The sequence below is a fragment of the Acipenser ruthenus genome, chromosome 45 (assembly GCF_902713425.1).
Source record: "Acipenser ruthenus chromosome 45, fAciRut3.2 maternal haplotype, whole genome shotgun sequence".
NCBI lineage: Eukaryota > Metazoa > Chordata > Actinopteri > Acipenseriformes > Acipenseridae > Acipenser > Acipenser ruthenus.
In genome coordinates, this window is record NC_081233.1 from 5,507,711 (window position 1) to 5,529,694 (window position 21,984).

The 21,984-nt window shown below is 45.6% G+C and overlaps 1 protein-coding gene across 1 annotated transcript in view; it reads right to left on the minus strand.

Annotated features, from left to right (window-relative positions):
• The window catches only part of LOC117401053 (extended synaptotagmin-1-like), a 34,928-nt gene that overhangs the window by 5,726 nt on the left and 7,218 nt on the right, over positions 1-21,984 (minus strand). The window contains exons 2-24 of the mRNA XM_059013241.1: positions 17,926-17,967; positions 16,758-16,892; positions 13,847-13,920; positions 13,608-13,680; positions 13,113-13,202; positions 12,798-12,853; positions 12,018-12,138; positions 11,334-11,510; positions 10,809-10,891; positions 9,950-9,998; positions 9,606-9,695; positions 8,368-8,463; positions 7,658-7,729; positions 6,607-6,843; positions 5,827-6,009; positions 4,501-4,677; positions 3,276-3,358; positions 2,839-2,887; positions 2,127-2,216; positions 1,709-1,804; positions 1,349-1,420; positions 934-1,020; positions 308-454 (exon numbers count right to left, since the gene is read on the minus strand). Of these exons, the coding sequence (XP_058869224.1) occupies positions 308-454; positions 934-1,020; positions 1,349-1,420; positions 1,709-1,804; positions 2,127-2,216; positions 2,839-2,887; positions 3,276-3,358; positions 4,501-4,677; positions 5,827-6,009; positions 6,607-6,843; positions 7,658-7,729; positions 8,368-8,463; positions 9,606-9,695; positions 9,950-9,998; positions 10,809-10,891; positions 11,334-11,510; positions 12,018-12,138; positions 12,798-12,853; positions 13,113-13,202; positions 13,608-13,680; positions 13,847-13,920; positions 16,758-16,892; positions 17,926-17,967 (2,379 nt within the window). The remainder of the gene's footprint in view (positions 1-307; positions 455-933; positions 1,021-1,348; positions 1,421-1,708; positions 1,805-2,126; positions 2,217-2,838; positions 2,888-3,275; positions 3,359-4,500; positions 4,678-5,826; positions 6,010-6,606; positions 6,844-7,657; positions 7,730-8,367; positions 8,464-9,605; positions 9,696-9,949; positions 9,999-10,808; positions 10,892-11,333; positions 11,511-12,017; positions 12,139-12,797; positions 12,854-13,112; positions 13,203-13,607; positions 13,681-13,846; positions 13,921-16,757; positions 16,893-17,925; positions 17,968-21,984) is intronic.

A 21,984-nucleotide genomic window follows, 5' to 3' on the forward strand; every position in this document is an offset into this window, starting at 1 on the left:
GACATATCTTCATATCCCCCACCCCCGGATTGCAATACAAAATCTGTGCTACTGAAGCCTTTTCAAGTTTCATCACAACTGGATAAGCAATTCTCCAAGTAGGCATTTTATAAATTGTGTGCGACATCTGGAAGGACAGAAAGGCAGACAAACCGGCTACCTCCATACACCCTGGATCTGAATAACAAGCGTCCTCATGACTGGAGAAGCGCTTCTCTAGATACAGTGTGGGGCATTTCTTTTGCCACGCTTTCAACGCTTTCCCATTCCTGTGGCCCCCTGTATCTCTGTTGCCCCTGTGGCTCACCCGGAGTGTGGCGCGCAGCAGGATTTGACTCTCGGGTCCGGCTCCGTCCAGCTGGAACCAGCGGTCAACAGTGAGGTCCGTTCCGGCCAGAACCTCCTTCATTGAGACGACCAAGGAGCCCAGAGGCAGACCCCAGGAGTGAGAGAGCTGGAGGGACAGGGCTGTGTTAGCTTCAAACCTCTGGCAGCACAGCACATAGAACACATTATCAATGAAAGGTAAAATCCATCTTGTTTAAGCATTAAAAAAAAAAAGTTTTTTGACATGCGTTAAGGCAGGCACACAGGTATCTGTTTCAATTCTCTTACATTCTGTCACTAGCAATAACTGGTGCTAAAGAATGTCCTAACCAAGTTTCAGTTGCGCAAGCAGTTTTATAGATATATTAGTTTATGTATCAGACCTCATTTATGTTATTACAGTAGTTTCTTTATTGTGATATCTTTTTGATAGTCATTTATAAATTCTGTTTTATGACTACGTGGTCATTTTTGCCTCTGAATATGTTTAAAGCAGGGTTTGTTTGATTATTTGCTATGTCAGGAGGAGAGGAGACAGTAATCAGAAGCCTCTGCCATGTCAGGAGAGGAGACAGTAATCTGTGTGACTGCGGCTCAGTGTCTCACCTTGACCAGCAGCATGTCCTCGTAGGGGTTCTTGACCAGGAAAGTGAAGGCCTCCTCCCACACGGGGGCAGTAGAGATCTCACACACCTGAGAAGAGGAGAGGGCGGTGAAGCAATACTCCAGACTGAAATCAAAGTCTTTATTTAATAACAACGTTCACTTCGACTCAGGTTAACCATTTGTATCGTGCTGCAACACTATAATACCAAACAATGAAAACAAATGTGATCATGTTTGTACACCTTCATTTTGATCACACAAAGCAGCTGATTCAATAATACTGTGTATTGGGGGAACAGCAAAGGGGATGCAAGTTTTGGTTAGAATATGCTGTTGATTGAATTAAGCAGTAATTGTATTAAGCAGTTTTCACTGCATTGCCACACTATAATCCCACGGTGCTGGCAGGACTGACCTTGGTTCTGTGAACTACCCCTCCCAGAGACAGCTCTGCTCCTGCCTTGGGCTCTTTCAGGTTTTTCTTCAACTGGGTAAAACAAGAAGAGAAGGTAGACTTAAAAACACACACACACACACAGGTTTGTATTACTATCTAAATATTGGAATATATATGGGACCTCCATTTAACACGTTTCTATGGCTCTTCTGATGATTGATTCATTTTCCAGTTCAACTGATTGGTCAAAAAAACCACGGTTACTGCTGTAGAACATGTCTTCTCTCTACAGCCGGTACACCGGAGTGTAACCATTGACCTGTCCCCCGTGCAACACGCTGCACCTATTATTTAAGCAGGAAGTAGCCTTATACTCACAGGAAGTGCATGAGCACGGTCCACATAGACAGACAGAATGGCAGCAGAGGGATGGACTTTGTTCTGGTAGGAAACCAGCATGTTTGTGTGCAGGACCTGGAAACAGAGAGAGAGAGAGAGAGAGAGAGAGAGAGAGAGAGAGAGAGACAGAGCTACTCAATCTTCAGTAGTGATGCAATCGTAGTGTTTTCTTGTTCAGTGATAAAGTATGTATTATCAACACAATACCATGGAGTGGACATAAACTACCCACTGCCCTGTTCGGTCATCATGGTCATTAGTAGAGTAAGCCAGAACCCCAATGCAGTGTCCTCTGCTTACCTGCTGCAGATTGCTAGGGTCAGCCACTCTTACCTGCTGTAGATTGCTAGGGCAGCCACTCTTACCTGCTGTAGATTGCTAGGGCAGCCACTCTTACCTGCTGTAGATTGCTAGGGTCAGCCACTCTTGGCAGCCACTCCAGAATCAGGTGAATTTGACCGGACTTCACATCAGACAGGGTGAACCACTGCAACACAACAACAAACAGGCTGGACTGAGAGAGCTGGACACTGAGGTACACATCCTCCACACACCCCCACATTCTCCTTGCTTCAGGAGAGTTTCCCCCCCCCCCAGTTTTGCTCCCTAACAGAGTTAGAGACAACGCTCCCTGTGGAATTCCCAGTGAAGACTGGCAACATGGCACAGCCAGGAACCTGCACTCCCCTGCCTCTGTTACTCCCCCTGCACACCACGCGGCCGTGCCTTCACCAGCGGAGACCCTCAGGGACCCCTGCGCTCCCCTGACTGTGTGACTCCCCCTGCACCACGTGGCCGTGCCTTCACCTGGGGAGACCCTCAGGGACTCCTGCGCTCTCCTGCCTGTGTGACTCCCCCTTCACCACACGGCCGTGCCTTCACCAGGGGAGACCCTCAGGGACCCCTGCGCTCCCCTGCCTGTGTGACTCCCCCTTCACCACACGGCCATGCCTTCACCAGGGGAGACCCTCAGGGACTCCTGCGCTCCCCTGTCTGTGTGACTCCCCCTTCACCACACGGCCGTGCCTTCACAAGGGGAGACCCACAGACAGTGCTGTTAAAACACCTCCCTGCCTCCCCACTCCTCATCTGACACAGCAGCAGCCTACCTCATCAGTGTACTGGTTGGTAATGATCTCTCTCAGGCCAATCTTTAACCTGAACATACAAAAAAAACACCAACAATTATTAACCAAAAGGGATCATTAATATCTACATTTTTAAAATATTTAATTCTTTGTCTGATTTATACCTTTTTTGTTTTTGATTCAGTTTTCTGTTTCTGCTTTGATAATTTTTTACCTTACCAACGTCCATCCACTGCTTCTGAAAAGACTCCCAATTAAAAAATGATTTTCTGGCGAATTGATTTTCTGAAATGACCACTAGAGGGTGTGCCACTGTAATTGTGCAACTGTGGCAACTGAGAGTCATTAATGTGTAACCTTGATATAAAATGACAGAGGTACAGAAATGAGAGCTGTTCAGTTAACAGGGTTGCACAGTGAGTGAGGTTACAAGTCAGTTACAGTTCAGTTTCACTCGCCTCCCCAGGAAGTCATCCGCATCCACATCCTTGTCAAACAGCTCAAACTCCACTTCCTGTCCCTGCACCTCTGTCATGATCACCTGTAAGGGAACCACCAATCAGAACCAGAAGACTCAATCCACTACTGGTTAGCTGTGTGTACTCCGTGTTTCAGTTTGTTTGTGTTTTAATGTTTGATATAATAGTATAAATAACTGTGCTGAGTTCAGGAGCTGCTCTTCAGTTTTCGGTGCCTGTAAACCTAGCCTAGATCACCCAAAATGACATCTCTCTAAATGAACAAGATACTATTTTGAGATATCTTAATTTATTTTAGATATATCTAAATGAACAGAAAGCCTAAAATGTATTACTGCTATCTTTAAATTAAGCAGAGATAATGTATTAAATATAATGTATTTTAACACATCTCTTAATGACAATTTGGCTTGCCTGATTAGAATAATTGACAAATTAGGGAGACCTCAAAATAATTTCAAGATATTTGTAAATTCATTTTAGATATCTTTACCTGATTTCAAAATTACCCATAGTTAGATCAAAGATATCTGCAATTCACTGAGATATATCTGTAAATGATTCAGAGATATCTTGAAATATTTAAAGATGTGTCTCAAATGACATTTACAGATCTCGAAATGACAATTTGGCTTGCCGTAGAAAGAAGAGCAGCTCCTGAACTTTGAGATTCGAAATGTAACAAGTGAGATTAGCTGTGTGCAGTGTTTTGCATGCAGTGTGCAGTGTTCTGCATGCAGTGTGCAGTGTTTTGCATGCAGTGTGCAGTGTTTTGTATACAGTGTGCTGTATGCAGTGTTTTGTATGCTGTGTTTTGTATTCAGTGTGCAGTGTACAGTGTTTTGTATACAGTGTGCTGTATGCAGTGTTTTGTATGCAGTATGCTGTGTTTTGTATGCTGTGTTTTGTATGCTGTGCTGTGTTTTGTATTCAGTGTGCAGTGTTTTGTATGCAGTGTGCAGTGTTTTGTATGCAGTATGCTGTGTGCAGTGTTTTGTATATTGTGTGCTGTGTTTTGTATATTGTGTGCTGTGTTTTGTATGCAGTGTGCTGTGTGCAGTGTTTTGTATGCAGTGTTTTGTATGCAGTGTGCAGTGTTTTGTATGCAGTGTGCAGTGTTTTGTATGCAGTGTGCAGTGTTTTGTATGCAGTGTGCAGTGTTTTGTATGCAGTGTGCAGGCTCTCTCCGCTCTCACTCTCTCACCTCGTACAGCTCACTCCAGCGAGGGTTGAGGTTCTCCTTGATCACATGACTACGGAAAGTCACACCACCGGCCCGGGTCACCACGTACGGGTCGCTCTTCCCTTTAACCATCCCCTTTAAGAAGTTATCCTTGGCAATGAGGTTCTGAGCTTCCAGCAGGTGGATATGCAGCACCCCCTAGAGGAGAGAGAGCAGTACTGCATGACTGGAGGACTGTGACCTTGACCATAGACAGGACTGTATAAAGGTAATGTATACGCTTCGGGTTCATGCATGTGCCAAGGGTTAGCTAGAAGCCCATTCGCTTTAAATGATCACAATATATCAAGATTGTCCTAAATAATGATTTAACTTCATTGCAACTTATCAGAGCTGGGATAGCAGAGGCATCTCCTCCGTATCCATGTTCAAATCTAAGATTAAAACCTTGTTATTTTATAGGGCTGTTCTAGGATGATGTAAAGCGCCCCTGAGACATACAAATCTATAGGGGGCGCTATATAAATCTAGGTTTGAATTTAACTTACTCCCCGGTTTACAGTTCTATAAGTGCATGGCATTGTAACTGGGATAGTAAAACGGATAAAGGACCATATTTATAATTGTGTTTAAAGCCTTGTGGGTGGATCTTGAGTAGTGGTGAACGACCTTAACAGTAACCATTATACATGCTGTTTACATTCACACACTCTTCACTGTAATATTGAGGACGCTGCATGGACTCTCATTATAGGATTCCTAACCACAGCATACTACTAAAAGGGGAAACTAAACTCTTTTGCACTTTTATTTTTTTCTTAATCAAAAGTGTCTCCTCACTTTGCTGGTGCACATACAATAAATGAGTGCCTGGACAAGCATGGGTTAGCATGTTCAAATATAATGCTAATTCAAAATGCAGCGCCCGGCCAATTGTGCGCCGCCCCCTGGGAGCTCCTGTCCACGGTCGGCTGTGGAATAGCCTGGACTCGCCCTATAGCCTGGCGACATCCAGGCTATAGAGCGCATCCTGCACTCCACGCGGAGTGCCTTTACCGGATGCGCCATTCGGGAGCCCCCTGGAAGTATAATTTATAACGGAACACATTACAAGAATCTCTCAGGTGTAAAATAACCCTGGTGCCTCATCGAATTGCGCAGTAGAATGTGTCAGATTTACTTCGGATGTCATTTATGCATTGGTTTCCATTGCATGATATCATTTCGATAGTCTGTTATACGAACATGCATGGTCATTTTTGCAGCCAAATACATTCCTATAGTGTTTGCTCCAATATTAAAGTAAATGTCCTAAGAGATACCCTCTCTCCCTCTCCCTCTCCTCACCTCTGTAGCGAAGCTGTCATCCGCAGAGCTGTATTCAGGGCGGGGCACGCGGGGAGGCGGGTCTACGCTGGTCCCCTCGGGGGCTCTCTCCTCTGTCACCACTCCCTCTCCCCCCTGTGGGAGCGGCACTGAGAGAGAGGAGTTCAGGGGAGACTTGGGGGGGACACCGTCCAGGAACAAGATCTGAGAGACAGAAATACAATGAACACCAGAGAAACAACTAAACAGGGTGATTCAGTTTGGATAGATGGAGTGCCACAGGCCACATTGCACCAATTCAAGTATTCAGTATTGAACTGAATAACCTGTCTAGCTAATGACAAGTTTCAGTATAGAGGTGAAATATCACAGTTACATTAAGTAATGTATTCTTGTTTAGATTCACTTGGTATATCATTTTCAGTCGTCACATCCTGGTGCTTTTTAAAAGTGTTAAGCAGTCCTGCGGCCTCTACAGAGCTCCCAAACGTTTCACCAGAGCGTAACCATTAACCTGCTCCCCTGCAACAGATTCATGATTACACTCCGGTGGAGCAGCTGTGGAGAGAAGACACGTTTGAGAGCTCTTTTGGGAGATGCTTTAAACTTCTAAAAAGTCACTAAAGATGTGAAACAAAAAATGACACACAAAGTGAATCTAAACAAGACTATGTACGGGTAGCAAAACTTTTCATTTTCAAATCATTTTGTTGCTCTGTTTCGGGTACTATTACAACGATCTCAATACAGCCCCATCCTCGGTATCTGAGCCCCTGTATCGATGTCAAAACTGCTCCTCACCCTCAGCACAGCCTTCATGTAGATGCGGCTGGCCAGCCCGGAGTTTTCCAGCTGGAACCACTGGTCCAGTGTGAGGTCCTGGCTGTTGAGCAGGCGGCCCAGGGGCAGGGACAGCGAGCCCAGGGAGAGCTGCCGGGAGTCGTCCTTCACCTGGATGTCCAGGTCCTGGGTATGGGGGTTCTGGATGAAGAAGTGGAAGGCATCCTCCCACACGGGGTTATTGGTGCCATAGCAGGTCTGAGGAGAGGAGCAGAGGGGAGGGGCATTAGCAGAAGATACAGCACTTCACAAGCATTGGCTGCACATTCAAAATCAGAGCCATCAGTAAGACGAAAGCGTTTATCTCCACGACCCATAGCCACTGTTTGCACGAACGTTTAACACAGGCAGAGGCTGTCCTCTTCCCCCGGATTGTAGTATTGTGAATAGCTTGCGGTATTTTGCAAAAGCAAGTCCTTGAATAACTGTTCCATGTATACATGTGTGATACAGTGCTCCCTCAATCTATCATGTGTGATACAGTGCTCCCTCAATCTATCATGTGTGATACAGTGCTCCCTCAATCTATCATGTGTGATACAGTGCTCCCTCAATCTATCATGTGTGATACAGCGCTCCCTCCATCTATCATGGATAATTTACTGAATTGGTTCATTCACAGCTAGCCAGGCATGTTGACAGTAGGTTGTACAAGTAGTAGTGTTTATTGTAGAAGGGCCCTTTAGTAATTCATGGTTTTCATGAAAGAAGCAGCTCTATCTATACAGACTATCTGTCCAGAGTCTGATACAATCAGCAACACAAACAATATCCTCAGCAAGATGGAAGTGTGACATTCATGGATATTTGTTCTGATGCAAAGCGCTCTGTGATGAAGGGCTTGATAAAGATGTCAGTGTGATTGTATCTGCACAGTCACAGTGCAGGCACGAGGGTTATAAGGCGCTAGAGTACATGGATCTAGTTTAAGCCCTTGTCATTTATTAGAGTGCGACTGAACGCCCCCGTGACACATGGAGGGCTGGATTGGCTCGTGAGCCCAGTCCCTTACCCGGCTCTCCCTGGTCGTGTCCTGCACTGACAGCAGCACCACGGGGCTGGGGTCCTTGTTCCCCTTCTTCATCTGAAACACAGGAAAGGACATCACTGAACACTGAAGAAAAGATGCTGAAGTTTTATTGAATTGACACATTGAATGTTTTTTTATTGAAAACGTACAAGCTTTCGTGAACACCTTCATCATGTAAAAGTGGATTTCAGATCAAAACACAATTCCCAATTCCAATTCCCTTTCAATCTATTCCAACACATTGCTGATCAAAACTGCAAACAGCAGTATTCTGTTAAAACAAGCTTCTCACAGTGGCAACAAATTACTTCAATTGAAGTCACTGTTTGTCAGTCAGTTAAATTGGCTTCAATTCAAATGAAAGCAGTTTGATTATTATGGCTCTGAAATATCAATTGGGAATTGGAACGGAACTGAGCCCAACCCTGAGTATGTTCTCTAGATATCTGTAACAGTGCAGGTGTGACAATAGACAGACAGACACCCTACACCGCACATTCTGACCCCCTCAATAACCTGTGATAAAGAAGAGCTGTAGCAAGTGTCATCCCAATCGGACGAGCGCTTCTCTAGATGCAAAACGCACAACAAAAACAGGCCCACCATCTGTTTAACAACTGAAATCGAGACAGGAAGTGCTAGACATAGACAGGAAGTAACATAAACAGACAGGAAGTGGTGCTGGCACTCACAGGAAGCTCCTGTGCTCGGTCCAGGTACACAGCCAGGATGGCTGCCGAGGGCGGCTCGCTGATCTTGGTGCTGAGGATACTGTTCTGCTGAAGCACCTGCAGAGACAAAACACACAGGAATCAGACTGCAACAGAGGCAAAACACACAGGAATCAGACCTCAACCCTGCTGTGAATCCCAGCACTGCTTTACACTGGAAAGAGCAGCTGTTGTACTGGTTTTTAACTGGTTGTGGTGGTTCAAGAGACTTTATTAAGACCTGTCATCAGCACGTTATTCAACCTCAACTGATTTGTACTCTGCAGTCTGACTATATACCCCAGCATTCAGTTTGCATTTTTAGTTGCTTCCCCACACTGGTTGCAGAGGAGTCTATCACAACACCAAGGTCTTTCTCTGGGTGGCCCTGTTCTACTTCTATACTAGGGATGGGAATTTTAAACATTTACACTCCAAAGAAGTGGTTAAACGTTGAATAATATGCTAGACGTAGAATCGGTCACGTGACAAATTTCACCAAACTCATATTTTTATTGTCTATTGATTTTTTAGTATTACATACAGGACATGCGCTATAAGACCGTTATATTAAAAAAATAATAATAACAATAATAACCTTTATTAAAAATGTGTATGGATGAATCTACCGGTTAATCAACTAATGCCCATAAATTAACTGATCAAAAATTTGAATCGAGTGACAGCCCTAATTTCAGTATATGCTTTGGTTGTACGTTTTTTTTTTTTTTACTTTGTAGTTAAGTCTTCACGGTGTTACATCCCTATTCTATACCAGTCACTTGGTATTTGATAAGTGTTGGGACTGGTGTGAAACACGTTTCATTTGTAAACGTTGAGTTTCATTTGCTGTGTTTCTGCCTAGTTCTGTATGTGGTCCAGTTCCTTTTGGATTTGCTGGGTGGCTGAAAACGAGTCGGCCCTTCCCCCAAGCTTTGTGTCGTCTGCATATTTTACTAATTTTACTAATAGCTTGCTAATTATCCCTCCAAGTCATTAACGTAGCTTGGAAACAGCAAGGACCCAAGCATGCATCCTGCTGCACCCACTGATTACACAGCCCCACCTAGAGGTCTGTCCTCTTATAAATGCTCTCTGCTTAACCAGTATCCATTGCATGTGTGTCCTTGTATCCAACCGGTTTCATGAGTAACTCCTCTACACTGCCTTGCAAGGATGCAAGGTGCTGTTGTTTCAGCAGGGGGCGCTGTCTGGCTCACCTGCTCCAGTTTGGAGGTGGTAGAGAGCAGAGAAAGCCACTCTAGGCGCAGGTGAACTCTCCCCTTCTCCACGTCCTTGAGCGGCATCCACTGTGAGAGAGGAAGAGAAGACGGATGCATCAAAACAAGAATATTTCATAGCCACGTTCTTAAAAATCATTTGTGGAACTGTTTTCATGTGCCCCATGCTTTGCCAGCTCCATGATTTCCTACACTGGGAGAATTCCATATTCCATTCGATAGCGTTATTCCTTGATCTACTTCCCTTCGCTTTCTAAGCTTTAGAGTTGATTTCACTGCCCCCCCTGATCACTGCAGAGTTGAACCTTTAGACAGAGTCTTACCTGATCAAGGACTCGTGCCTTTTTGACACACCCCAGGTCCATCTTCAGTCTGCGAGACAGGGGAGGAGTAAAGTGCAGTTTTCTCAATTAAAATGACAGTTATGGATTACAGATGTCACCCTGTCAAAGTTAAATAGATCGCACATTGATGTTTATTAGCAGTACAATCTTCATTTCTGTGACCTGTAATAAGCTAATATGTCATGTGTAAAGCGGCTCTTAGTAACTTCACAAACCTCTCCTCCAAACTGCTTGAGATTAAGGACCATATTTACTCCAGTCTTTAACTAACTGCTATGTGGTTTTGTTTCTCTCTTTGCAACATTAACAGGATTTTTTTCTCGTTTAAAAAAATTGGAGTTAATAAAGAAATGGAGAAAACGCTTTGAAAATATCGCCCTAAATCTCTTAAAGAACGAGTCTGTCAGTAACATCAATCCCATCAAAATCAGAGCCGTCAGTGAGGAAACGCTAATGACCATGACCTATATCAACAGCAAGTACAGAGCAGTACAGAATAAGAAACTGCGATTACTAGTTTAATGAAAATTGGTGGTATTTAAGACCTACATTTCTAGGTAAGCAAATGAGGTGTTAATATCGTGGTAAAGTAAATGATTTACAGAGTGTGGAATAACTTCTGAAGATACAAGTAACAATGGAAGCGAGACATACAGAGAGACAGAAAGACCCCTCCCTACAGCCCCACAACCAGATACTCCCAATAACTAGTGCTAGTAATGGTACTGCAGAGTCTCATCACAGTCGGATAAGCAGTGAGGATAACTGTGCAACTGAACATATACGAATCTCTGGACACGGCCCTGTTAGTGTTGCTGCAGTGCGTGGGGCTGCTCACCTGCCCAGGAAATCATCCTGGTCGGGGTCTTTATCAAACACCTCCAACTCCAGCTCCTGCCCCGGGACCTCATGGACAATGACCTGGGGAGAGAGAGGGGTCTGTGAGCCGGGCCTTCCAATGGGCTTCCTGTTACTAAAACCCTGGCATTGTTTCAATAGAGGGGACTTAACGAAAGAGGGGACTTAACTGGATTTTATACAATCCTGAATGTTCTGTATAAAGTTAAACCAAAGTACAAAGAAGTGCAGAGATGGCATTAACCCAAGTCACCACCTCTGAACATTTACTGTGAATGTTTCAAAACACTTTGCTGTTTGTTTGTTGTATTTGAAGACTGCTGGGCACTGTTACATGTTCATGGATTGCAGCCGAGCTTCCCACTGCCCGATCACGCTCGATTTGTCCACTCCCAGTTTGTGATGAGGTCACCTTTCTGTTAGACTCGTCGCCTATCCCCTCCCCCCCCAGTAAACACTGCAGGGTTCTGATTGGATGTGTGAGGGCTGGGACCCCCTTTCTCACCTCGTACATCTCGTTCCACTTGGGGTTCAGGTTGTCGTCCACAGTCTTGCTGGTGAAGGTTTGGGTGCCCACCCTCAGGATCACGTAGGGGTCGGACTTGCCCTTGATCGCCCCCCCCAGCAAGGTGTCCGTGGAGAGGAGGTTCTGAGCTTCCTTCAGGTGGATCCGGACGACACCCTGCCAGGATCGAGACCACATCCATAAGAACAGAACTGGGGTTTAAACAAAAAGGGAAATGGCTTGGTTGTGGGATCGGAGGACGCCCACTGAACCTTCAGATCTCCTGAGCTGTGTGGAGAATTGCTGTGGTGAGGGAACATAATTGGGCATTCTAAACTGGGGAGAAAAATCAGGGGTAAAATAATTGGACACTTTATATAAATAAAAAAAAATGTATTTTCATTAAAAAAATATCTGTGTACAATACTAAATGATCCAAAACACACATAAAAGCTATTTGGCATCGTAGTAGGTTAAAGGAGCGCAACCCATTTTCTTGTTAGCAGTATTAGCACTGGCCTCGCTTTGCTTGTGCTGCCTGCACTTCATTTTAGTACATGGAGTAAAGCTGTTTATCTACCGCGTTGTGTTTGAAATATTTCTTGAATTAATGCAAACTAGGAATGTCCTTTCTTCTGACGCGGGCGCCCCCAGTGGAAGCTAGTGGAACTGCACGTGGCTTACCCGGGGCAGTGGAGAGCGGAGCTGTGCAACGTGGAGGTCCGCCACTAGGGGCACTGTGAGCCGGTTGGGCAGCACCAGGAAAGAAGAGATGGTATCCATGATCATCGTGTCGGAGAAGGCGCTGAAACAACACAAGCGGGCGCCGTTTAGACAGAAACGTTACTCAAATACGAGGGGCTATTTCTGACTGTCAGCACATTGATTTGTTCTTTAAGGTCTGAGTGAACTTTTGGAAGCATGAAGCTGAGATGATCTAAGGTTAGAGTACAGAGGTAAGTAGCACCTCATCTTTAAAAGTATTTGCCAATGTGGTGAACTGCTTAAAAGGCAAAGTGAATGCTAGGTTGCCGAAAGTGTGGAAAGACTGTATAATACTCCAGTTACAATACTGTAATATAAACAAGACACTAGTGCACTCGAGAAGGTACAGAGAACTAGGCTGATCCCAGGACTCAGTGAGCCGCAAGGACAGTTTAAAGACCTCTTCAGACTAGAAAAGGGAACATTCAAAAGTCCTCTAAATTAGACCCCTTAGTCAGGGCACATGGTCCGTCGGGATGGGATGAGCCTTGACGGGCCAAACAGCCCCTTCTCATTCCCAAACTTAGTATACCAGCATTTCAATCTCATGAGAAGGAAGGTCGGGCCAGCCAGTCTGGGTCACAGTTACATACAGAGGAACCCGAGTTAGTTAGGAAGCTCAGTGCAGTGCGATACAGCAGACTAGGCACTGCAATCAGTAACCAGACACTCCACAGCAAGGCTGAGGCGGACACTCACTTGAGCCCGGGGATGTCCAGCAGGTTTGTGATGCCGGTCCAGTTGATATCCAGCCTCTAGAATAGACAAGAACACAGGAGCAACTGAAGAGACTGGAAGAGCAGCTTGAAATGGGTCAGGAACATCACAGTGACCAGAACTACCGTGGAATCTACCGCTCTCACAACCGTTACCATTGAAAATATATAATATATAAAACAGTCCAGTGCATTAACGTTAACCCACCCACACACAGACATCGGTACGGTACAGGCACACAGACAGACACACAGAGAGCAGGGTGTTACAGACAGACACACAGAAGGAGGGACTCACAGGTCGTTGAATGAAGAACATCGTGATGGCGCCCACTAGTGGTACGTCCCCAATCAGGGGCTCCAGAATGACACGCAGCATTCCGTGCAGCTGATGGACACAGTGCAACACGTTGAGACATCAATAATGAGGCGTGATACAGCACACAGCTACCGTGTAAAGAGTAGCTACTGGGTTTCAAATCAGTCAGACAATTCTGAAAGGACCTGGCCAGCATGGAATGGAAGTCAATGGGAACAAGCTCTTGATGAAGTCATTCTGTAACACTAGTGAATAGCAAAGACATGAGTCACACTGACTTCCACCCCTTTAATATCACTTTGGGAAACATTGCATCAGAAGAGACGGAGACAGCATTCTAATCAGTGGTTTAATAAAGTGCTGGGTTTTGTATTGGGTGAATACCAAAGTGATGGGCAATAGCAATTTACTATTACAACACGTGGCTGAGTTAAGCAGTGATTCTCTTCAGCAGGTTTCACTGCAGTATCTTACCTGGATACCCTTCACTCCGGCTTTGCAGAAATACTTCTTTATCTCCACGTTGATTTCAACATCCCCGACATAGCTGTGGAAAAAAAAATAATACAAGGAAAACTGTTACACATATCTGTTGCTAGGTGGCGCTAGTGGGTTCATGTTAATGTACTATTATATATATTTTTTCAATAATAAAGTTTTTGACAGTGCATCTCTACAATAAACATGAATAGATTCAGCAGACCCCTGCTTACCTGACATACAAGTCCAGCAGAACCTGCCTTTTGTCCATTTCAGTGTGAGCCTTCATCCCAATCACTCTGAGAGCCTGCCAAACAAACAGAGCACACTGCAGTGAGGAGAGCCACAGCACACCAGCCTGATTAACAAACACACCACACTGCACGGAGGAGAGCCACAGCACACACCAGCCTGATTAACAAACAGAGCACACTGCACTGAGGAGAGCCACAGCACACACCAGCCTGATCAACAAACACACCACACTGCAGTGAGGAGAGCCACAGCACACACCAGCCTGATTAACAAACACACCACACTGCAGTGAGGAGAGCCACAGCACACACCAGCCTGATCAACAAACACACCACACTGCACTGAGGAGAGCCACAGCACACACCAGCCTGATTAACAAAGACAGCGCTCTGCACTGAGAGCCACAGCACACACCAGCCTGATCAACAAACACACCACACTGCACTGAGAGCCACAGCACACACCAGCCTGATTAACAAAGACAGCGCTCTGCACTGAGAGCCACAGCACACACCAGCCTGATTAACAAACAGAGCACACTGCACTGAGGAGAGCCACAGCACACACCAGCCTGATTAACAAACAGACCACACTGCACTGAGGAGAGCCACAGCACACACCAGCCTGATTAACAAACAGAGCACACTGCAGTGAGGAGAGCCACAGCACACCAGCCTGATTAACAAACAGAGCACACTGCAGTGAGGAGAGCCACAGCACACACCAGCCTGATTAACAAACACACCACACTGCAGTGAGGAGAGCCACAGCACACACCAGCCTGATTAACAAAGACAGCGCTCTGCACTGACAGCCACAGCACACACCAGTCTGATTAACAAACAGAGCACACTGCACTGAGGAGAGCCACAGCACACACCAGCCTGATTAACAAACACACCACACTGCAGTGAGGAGAGCCACAGCACACACCAGCCTGATTAACAAACAGAGCACACTGCACTGAGGAGAGCCACAGCACACACCAGCCTGATTAACAAACAGAGCACACTGCACTGAGGAGAGCCACAGCACACACCAGCCTGATTAACAAACAGAGAACACTGCACTGAGAGCCACAGCACACACCAGCCTGATTAACAAAGACAGCGCTCTGCACTGAGAGCCACAGCACACACCAGCCTGATTAACAAACAGAGCACACTGCACTGAGGAGAGCCACAGCACACACCAGCCTGATTAACAAACAGAGAACACTGCACTGAGAGCCACAGCACACACCAGCCTGATTAACAAAGACAGCGCTCTGCACTGAGAGCCACAGCACACACCAGCCTGATTAACAAAGACAGCACTCTGCACTGAGATCCACAGCACACACCAGCCTGATTAACAAAGACAGCACTCTGCACTGACAGCCACAGCACACACCAGCCTGATTAACAAACAGAGCACACTGCACTGAGGAGAGCCACAGCAACCAGCCTGAATAACTTCCCAAGAGCAGCCTGCTTGCATCAATGTGCTTACACAATCATTAACTGCAGGAGATCCATACAGGATTTTAAAAAGTAATTTTGTTTAAAAAAAAAAAAAAAAAATCACACAGTATAACCTTGATTTGCTGGTTAATTAACCCACACACAATCAAGAAGGCTTGCAAGATCCCAAATACTGCATGCATTCATGCACCAGGCTGTGGTGAACCGCTGTAGCCTGCATGATTCAACAGTTTCCAATTTATTTATTTATTTATTTTTCTGTCCCCTTACATTTTCCTGCTGTTTGCAATCATTCCGAGTCATTCGTGTTGCAGTCACTCAAACACTGTGCTGTTTCTTGCCAGGTCTGTGTTAAGGTGCTTTCACTGTTAGTTCAGGAGCTGCTCTTCAGTGCTTCTCTGCTATAGATACATGCTGGCTAGATCAGCCAGTCTCTGTATACATGCTAGCCAAGACTGATTTAGCAACAATTGGAAGAGGTTGCCAAATCTACTGTGAATACCCAGGCTTCTTTGCATGATGTGCAATAAGATCATATGATTATTAATGATGGGCTATTTTGGTAAAATGACTGGAGTCTGAAACATCACAGTCATCTTAACTCATGCATTCTTGTTGTTGTTTAGAATCACTGTGTATCACATTAATTTCAGGCAGCACATCCTGGTGTCCCACGTACTTACAGTAACAACAGTATAAACTGCATGTATTGATCATTCAAGAACCATTTGGAGGATTACAAGTAGCAATGTTGTTTCCCCGTGCACGTCGTTCTGGGACCGTGTGTCCCCGTGCACGTCGTTCTGGGACCGTGTGTCCCCGTGCACGTCGTTCTGGGACCGTGTGTCCCCGTGCACGTCGTTCTGGGACCGTGTGTCCCCGTGCACGTCGTTCTGGGACCGTGCGTCCCCGTGCACGTCGTTCTGGGACCGTGCGTCCCCGTGCACGTCGTTCTGGGACCGTGCGTCCCCGTGCACGTCGTTCTGGGACCGTGCGTCCCCGTGCACGTCGTTCTTGGACCGTGCGTCCCCGTGCACGTCGTTCTGGGACCGTGCGTCCCCGTGCACGTCGTTCTGGGACTGTGCGTCCCCGTGCACGTCGTTCTGGGACCGTGTGTCCCCGTGCACGTCGTTCTGGGACTGTGTCCCCGTGCACGTCGTTCTGGGACTGTGCGTCCCCGTGCACGTCGTTCTGGGACTGTGCGTCCCCGTGCACGTCGTTCTGGGACTGTGCGTCCCCGTGCACGTCGTTCTGGGACTGTGTGTCCCCGTGCACGTCGTTCTGGGACTGTGTGTCCCCGTGCACGTCGTTCTGGGACTGTGTGTCCCCGTGCACGTCGTTCTGGGACTGTGTGTCCCCGTGCACGTCGTTCTGGGACTGTGTGTCCCCGTGCACGTCGTTCTGGGACTGTGTCCCTGGCTCCCACCTTGTCTCCTAGGTTGACCTTGGTGAATGTGAAGGTCTGCAGGTGTGGGTTGGAGTCCCGGATAGTGGGAGCGATCGACTCCACCAGCAGCTTCTCCAGATACTGCCCTACGAAGGGCCAGGCCTGCTGCAGAATCTGAGGACACACAAACACACATTATTACCGATTCATAATCATTCTTTAAATACCAGACGAGGCCAGCTTCCCTCCCTCCCAGTCCCTCAGCTCTAACCACTAGAGCCACAGTGCTTCCCTCCCTCCCAGTCCCTCAGCTCTAACCACTAGAGCCACACTGCTTCCCTCCCTCCCAGTCCCTCAGCCTCATCACAGCACACTTCACATTAGGGGCAGATTGATCTCTTAGTCTAATGGACAGCATGGCGCTCTGTCAGCCTTGAATATTGTTAACCTTTTAAGAGGAGAATCAAAGAAGCTTTTAACTAAATGACTGCAATTTGGCTAAGAGGCCCTGGGGCGGCTGATTGATTGAAATGACTTGTTTTTATGAGGAGATATTAAAATATTCACAAGCGAGGGAGCTGGAGGCCTGAATGCTGAGTCAGTAGTCACAAGATTTTCAGTTTTGTTTTTCTGGAGAGGAGCAGGGTATTTTAAAACACAAAGGGAGTAACAGAAAGGGATGCATGTGTATCACAATCACGTTAAGATTTGTTAGCAAATTCTCCACCCCTGTGCTGTTCTGCATCCTGCCTTGTGTCCCAAGCAGGCAGCAGCGACCAGCAAGCTGTCAGACTGTAGCACCCCCATAACTCAGTGTGAGCGATCACAGCGCTGCACTCAGCAGCAGCATGGCCATCGCAGTCCAGTCAGTCCTGACACTAGTACTGGAATTTCACAACCACAGACTGCATACCACAGTGTCACTATAACACGGAGGGGCTGGACAAAAAACTAGGAACAGCTGAACCCTGCCAATAGGGTGGAAGATGCAGCACGGATTCAGTGGACCTGCAAGGTGTTTAAATTGCTCTGTTAAATGTTTTGTACAGTAGTACGTCTGTAACACACATCTCACGAATGCAGTCTGATCTGCGGTTTGTAAATTAAGACATGACGTGATCGCGGATGACCCTCCTTGGACTGCGCTGGCTTGTGCTGAAGAATGGTTTCATCCCAATTCGACATGCAAGATAAATACAGCGCTCACCTTGTTCAGCCATTCCACTCTCTCCACATCAGGGAAGTTTACCTGCAGACAGACAGACAGGGCAAGCAGTGAGTGACGACTGTGTAATACAATCAGAACTACTTAAAAACACACTATATTATACTCCAATGCAGTTGGTATCTATTGGCTTCAGTGCGCAGCGCAACGCTAATATGCTTCCCCAACTCACTCTATATACCCTGCAGTCCCAAGATTGTGTACAGTATATAAACAATTGTGTAGGTGCAGCATGATGCAAGCTAATATCCAGCCCACTGAGGGATTGGGGTGAGAATCTGCTGGTATCTCACACAGCACCCTACAGTAAAAAAATATATACTAAACAGTTAATCTTAATGTTACGCCATTTCCACCCGACAAAAATTATCTGTTGCAAAGAAATATGAGATGGCTGTATCACATCAATACCAGGGTCTGCTGTGTACTGTCGATGGATTCTATCAGTCTGCATTAAGGTTAGCTATATTTCTTTGACTATATATTATACAGAACTATAGTATAGTGTTGGAGCCATGGAAATAATTCTAAAGGACCCAGCAGATGTCCTGTGGTAAAGGTGTACGAGGGTCTGCGTGAGAGACTGTGCTGGTGTGCTTGTGTTCATGTTTTGCTGGTTGCATGGCTCTGTTTACCCGTGATAAGAATCACATGCGCTAGTGAAACAGGAATTGCAGTGAGCATTTCCAAACCACAGATGCAGAGAGAAACCACTTAAGAATTAAACAGCCAGAGTGTTACTATAGACCCACATGCCTTAATCAACTGCAGCTTTAACATACTCAATTCTATAGATTACATGAAGGCTGGATTCAATTATTATAGCCGCTAGCAGGACCCACATTTCTAGCATACAGGTAGCCAATGTTAGCCAGTCCAAAATATAACCTTGAGACGCATTTGAAAAATGTCTACACAAAAGCATGTTGTAGGTTTATAATAGCATTAATGCCCTCCGCAGTGCTCATTACTAAAAGATACTTGACCTTTAAAGCACCAGGGATGGAATATGACTCCCATTGCATAGCAGTTTGATCCACTGCTGGTTTTACTATGACACATGACATAAGACACACCTGAGCTTGTTGCCTATATACACTGTGGCTAATCAAGCTCTTATTAAAATCTGGAATGGGTAAAACTGCTATGCAATAGGAATCACATTTCCATCCCTGTATAGCACACACATTTTCATTTTAAACGTGATATCTGGTACTGCTTTGGGTTACAGGAAACTCAGTTTCTATGCCCTTCTATTGGGTTGTCTGTGAGCACTTGTATTGCCTGAGTCATTTCATCTCAGCAGTGTCTTCTGGGTGAAAGTTACTGGCTGAAAGCATGTCAGTCAATAGGGAAGCTGATTGGTTATTGACAGGAAAGAAGCCATAACATGCGTTTCTTTCAAAACTGCACATTGAGACCTACGTAATGAATAAAGGCTAACGTGGATGAAAGAGGCGACAAAGCTAAGGTTTTCACAAAAATACTTTGCAATGCAGTTCTCTTTAAAATTAGCTTGAGGTTTTACTATCAGATTGCGTTTCCTGTGACGTATCAATATAAGAATCAACCCCCAATCTTGTGGCCAGTCCAGGCAGCGTGTGGTTTTCTGTGCTTCTGAACAAGTAGAATGTCTGAAGGGGTAAACTCAGAAACATTTAGTGAACTGAAGACCCAAAACATCTTGAACAGAAGAAAAGGGCAGCCGGGATACTATTGCCAGTGCTGAAGAGCATGTCAGCAACATACATCCTCACCACGGCTGTACGTTCAAAATCAGAGCGGTCAGCAAGTAATCTGATGACATGACGCAGATCAACAGCATGTGCAGAACAGGACAGAATAAGAAGCAGCAAGGAATGCTTTGAGAAGTGGAATTTAAGATCTAGATTAGCTGGTGAACTTCATCATAATGTGTGGAATAACTTCTTGTGTTCTCAATATGTAAACATGCAGGTGTGACAGACAGACAGACAGATATTCTAACAGTGTTTATTAGAAGTAAGCTGAAGTTTAACAAGAGGCTCCAGATCGACACAAAAATGAAATGATCAGAACCGGCAGGGGATAACGAGAGGTTTGGCAATGGATTTGAAGACCTGGGTTTGAACGCCCTAAATCTAGCCTTTAAAAAATGGGTTGTAAAGTACCACAGCCCATAACTTGATGCATATTAATGAACTGGATTCACCTCACTGCTGTCGAACTTCAAGACAAATCTTTTATTTGTGTTGGCTCCTTGTGATAACTTAAGCTGAGGGAACACGAAGACACTTTGTGACTTAGAACTTGGTTTCAGGAGACTAGGTTTTAAGCCAGGGGAGACTTGGGGTTTGATACAGCAAAGTTGCCTCAAACTAGATCTCCCGGTCTCCTGGAATCAGGTTTTAAGCCACTGTTCCTGAAAAAGTGGCTTTGTGTTCCCTCAGCTTAAATCTCCAGTGGTGTGAATACGAAGCTTGCTGTGAGTATCTCAGTGCTGTGCTACAGGAATGTCTTTATAGAGCAGCTGTCTGCAGTGACCACACAGTGCCCATGGACAGAGTCACAGTGTAAACCAGTTCAAACACATTCATCAGATAACAGCCCCTCCCTCCCTCGTATCTCTCTCCATCTCCCCTCTCGCTCCATCCCCCAATGCACTCGGAGAGCAGCTGCAGAATTGCAATACATCGCAAATCAGGGATAAGCATGTCAAACATTTCAATAGGTATTACTTATACTGATAAGATAAACGGTGCCTAAAACACAAAAGGATTGCATCGTTAAGTCCAGTTTTTTGTTTTTTTTAAATTCAGTAAATCTCGTCTGGTCTGTAGTTCGTGATTCTTTTTCAGTTGTCTTACAGAGGAGGTTATGAGTTTCTTTTTTAAAGCACAGTTTAACGTTTCAGTGGCTTTTGGTCAAAACATTTGCCTTTGAAAGTATTCAGTTCCTCTTAGTTTATCCCTAGTGCTCTGCTACACGTCACTATACTTGGATAAACATTTAGAAGGCTCCGCCTCTGTAGATCTCAGAGCCCCAACTCCACCCTGAATAGGAAACCAAGCTGTGGCCGGAACAGCGGAGTGACTAACATCAGCCCACGTGGCTGAGTGAGACAGTCAGGGTGCGACTAAGTGTGCTATTAGTTTCAGTGACAAAGCTAGAGCCTCCATCCGCTGTATGCACTGTACAGTTTAGTTGACGTACCGAAAGGAAACCTTGTGCTATTGAAGACACTAGTAGCAAATCAATAAAAAGTCTAGATATTTATAAGGGACTTGTACAGCAGTGCGCACATTTATTAGAAACCCTCAAGGTGTGTCATTTCTATCCTTTATATACCGACCTCTGGGGGTGAGACCAATTTGTGCTTTAATTAGCCATCTTAAACAACTTCTAAAAAGTTAAATTAGACAATCACTAATTTGCCTATTTTGACAAATTCAGTCCCAGTGGTTTGATTTCATATGCATAACAAATCAAAACTACAAAAGCAATGGGGTGTTCTGATACAGAAGCAATGGGGTGCTCTGATACAGAAGCAATGGGGCGTTCTGATACAGAAGCAATGGGGCGTTCGGATACAGAAGCAATGGGGTGTTCTGATACAGAAGCAATGGGGTGTTCTGATACAGAAGCAATGGGGTGCTCTGATACAGAAGCAATGGGGTGCTCTGATACAGAAGCAATGGGGTGCTCTGATACAGAAGCAATGGGGTGCTCTGATACAGAAGCAATGGGGTGCTCTGATACAGAAGCAATGGGGTGCTCTGATACAGAAGCAATGGGGTGTTCTGATACAGAAGCAATGGGGTGTTCTGATACAGAAGCAATGGGGTGCTCTGATACAGAAGCAATGGGGTGCTCTGATACAGAAGCAATGGGGTGCTCTGATACAGAAGCAATGGGGTGCTCTGATACAGAAGCAATGGGGTGCTCTGATACAGAAGCAATGGGGTGCTCATACAGAAGCAATGGGGTGTTCTGATACAGAAGCAATGGGGTGCTCTGATACAGAAGCAATGGGGTGCTCTGATACAGAAGCAATGGGGTGTT